Source organism: Alligator sinensis, unplaced genomic scaffold (genome assembly GCF_000455745.1).
Source record: "Alligator sinensis unplaced genomic scaffold, ASM45574v1 scaffold502_1, whole genome shotgun sequence".
Lineage (NCBI taxonomy): Eukaryota > Metazoa > Chordata > Crocodylia > Alligatoridae > Alligator > Alligator sinensis.
Window position 1 is genome coordinate 2488426 of NW_005841896.1, and position 2124 is coordinate 2490549.

General features: G+C 43.2%; 1 protein-coding gene across 2 annotated transcripts in view; it reads right to left on the minus strand.

Annotated features, from left to right (window-relative positions):
* PSMA1 (proteasome subunit alpha 1) overlaps positions 1-2124 on the minus strand; it is a 15596-nt gene that overhangs the window by 5811 nt on the left and 7661 nt on the right. For both annotated transcript variants that reach the window (XM_006018230.3, XM_025197406.1), the window contains exons 6-7: positions 1680-1750; positions 684-813 (exon numbers count right to left, since the gene is read on the minus strand). In XM_006018230.3, coding sequence (XP_006018292.1) covers positions 684-813; positions 1680-1750 — 201 coding nt within the window. The remainder of the gene's footprint in view (positions 1-683; positions 814-1679; positions 1751-2124) is intronic.

The following is a 2124-nucleotide window of genomic DNA, read 5'->3' on the forward strand; positions in this document are numbered from 1 at the left end:
GGACCTGAACCTGTTCAGCCTCAGCAAGAGGAGGCTGAGGGGGGACCTGGTGGCTGCCTACAAACTCATCAGGGGAGATCAACAGCAAATAGGCAGAGCCCTTTTCTCCCCAGCACCACCTGGGGTGACGAGGAACAATGGTAATAAGCTGATGGAGAATAGGTTTAGGTTAGAGATCAGAAGGCAATATTTTACAGTTAGGGTAGCCAAAATCTGGAACCAACTTCCCAGGGAAGTGGTCCTCACCCCTACCTTGGGCAAATTCAAGAGGAGGTTAGATGATCACCTCTCTGGGGTCTTGTGACCCCAGCATTCGTGGCTTGGCGGGCTCCATCCGGCCCCCAGGCCGCATTTGGCCCACCCCTATCTTAGATGCAACTAAATACAGTGAATCATTTTGTAATAAAAATGCATCAGAGCAGGTATAACTTATTCTACAAAAACAAAAATCACTCTTCCTATTTAACTTTGTTTCAGCTTCTCTGCACAGCTGCCTTTCCTTCATTTGGTTTAACAGACAGGAAAATCTGCAGTCCTTTCCATCCAGTTTCACTCTCCCTGTTTACCCAGTTATTTGTACTTGGCATTTTCTCCTTTCACAGAGTAGTAACTATAAAAACAAAAACACAAAATAATCTACACATCCTTTAAAGATCACTAAATAAATAGAAGTCATCACTCACAGTCAGCAAACTCAGTCATGCGTCTCTCCAAATAAGTTCGAGCTGATTGTGAACGAGCACCAATGGACATAGCTTTGCAGTCAAAATAGTTAGCAGAGGGACAGGTCTGGAAGATATGAGGACCCATATCCTGGCAAAAGACAAAATAACATTTTTATACATCAAACTTTTTCAGGAGCTTCCTATAAAGATTTTAGCCTCAAGATAAATCACGTGTAATGTCACACAGGCTACGTCAGCAAGGAAGAGAGCAAAAACCTTTGGCTGATCTGTTAACCCCCTAGCTGCAGGGTGCAGCATGCACTGCTGGCTGCCTCTGACTTGAGACAGGCTGGGCAGTTCAGCTCTAGCAGGATCTACCTTCAGCTCAGTCGGCAGGTGCTGCTGGCTGAGATGAATTACTTGGCTTCTCAAGCCAGGCAGACACTAAGCTGCCTTGGCAGGTGTTACTGGCTTCCCACTTCGGCTATGCATACGATTGAACTCTCTGTTCCCCAATTTACTTATTTAAGACATGCATCCAAATACCCAGAAGCTAATTTCAGAGAAAAAGTACATGGTATATGAGAGTAAATATAGTATTTTATGCATTTCCCATTTCAAATCCTGTAGGTCAGGGTTCTGCCCAGAACAAGTTTTTACATTTGTGCCAATGGGCTGAAATGGAGAAAAACATTTAAAAAAAAGAAATGTGATATTTGGTATCTCATTTTGGTAAGCCTTGAAAAAGCAAGATTTATACCACTCTAATTTTGGGCCCCCATTTAGCCTTCTCTCAGATTTATACTGTGTAGATGATACCCCAAAACTTCTACACTGTCTGTGAAATAAGCAGCTTCACTTAATATAAAGAGGCAAGAAGGCCCTTGGCTGGTAAGCAGCATTCATGTAGCAAATCTTGCACCCTGCAAAACCCCAAAATACTATTTAAAATGAAGAAATGTAATTTGTTACATTTTTCTGTCAGATCAGTGGAAAACAGCATACTTTACTTACATCATAACCTGCAATCAACAGTCCTACACCATATGGTCTTCTGCCATAACGCTGTGTCGGTATTTGGGTTTCTTAAGCAAGTTAAGGAATCTTTTAAAAATAACATTTCAAAGTAATTTGTTTTTCATTTTAATCTTAAACAAGCTAGAAATAGCCATCCAGTATCTTAGAGCAGAAACCTTTTTTTTTTTCCAGGGGTGCACCAATTTTTGGGGCCGATACTGATAGCCGATTTTTAAGGAAGCATATTGGCCAATACTGATCCAATTTCCAATACACAGCTCTTCTGCTTGAAGAGCTGCACCCAGCTGGTAAGTCTGCTGTGGTGGAAGGGGAGGGAAGGGGGTGTGTGGGGGGCAGTGTCTCCCTCTGCTGCACACTACTCATCTAGTGCTTGTCTGGCAGCTCCCACCTCTGCTCCTGCCGCTCATCCGGGAGGGCATGG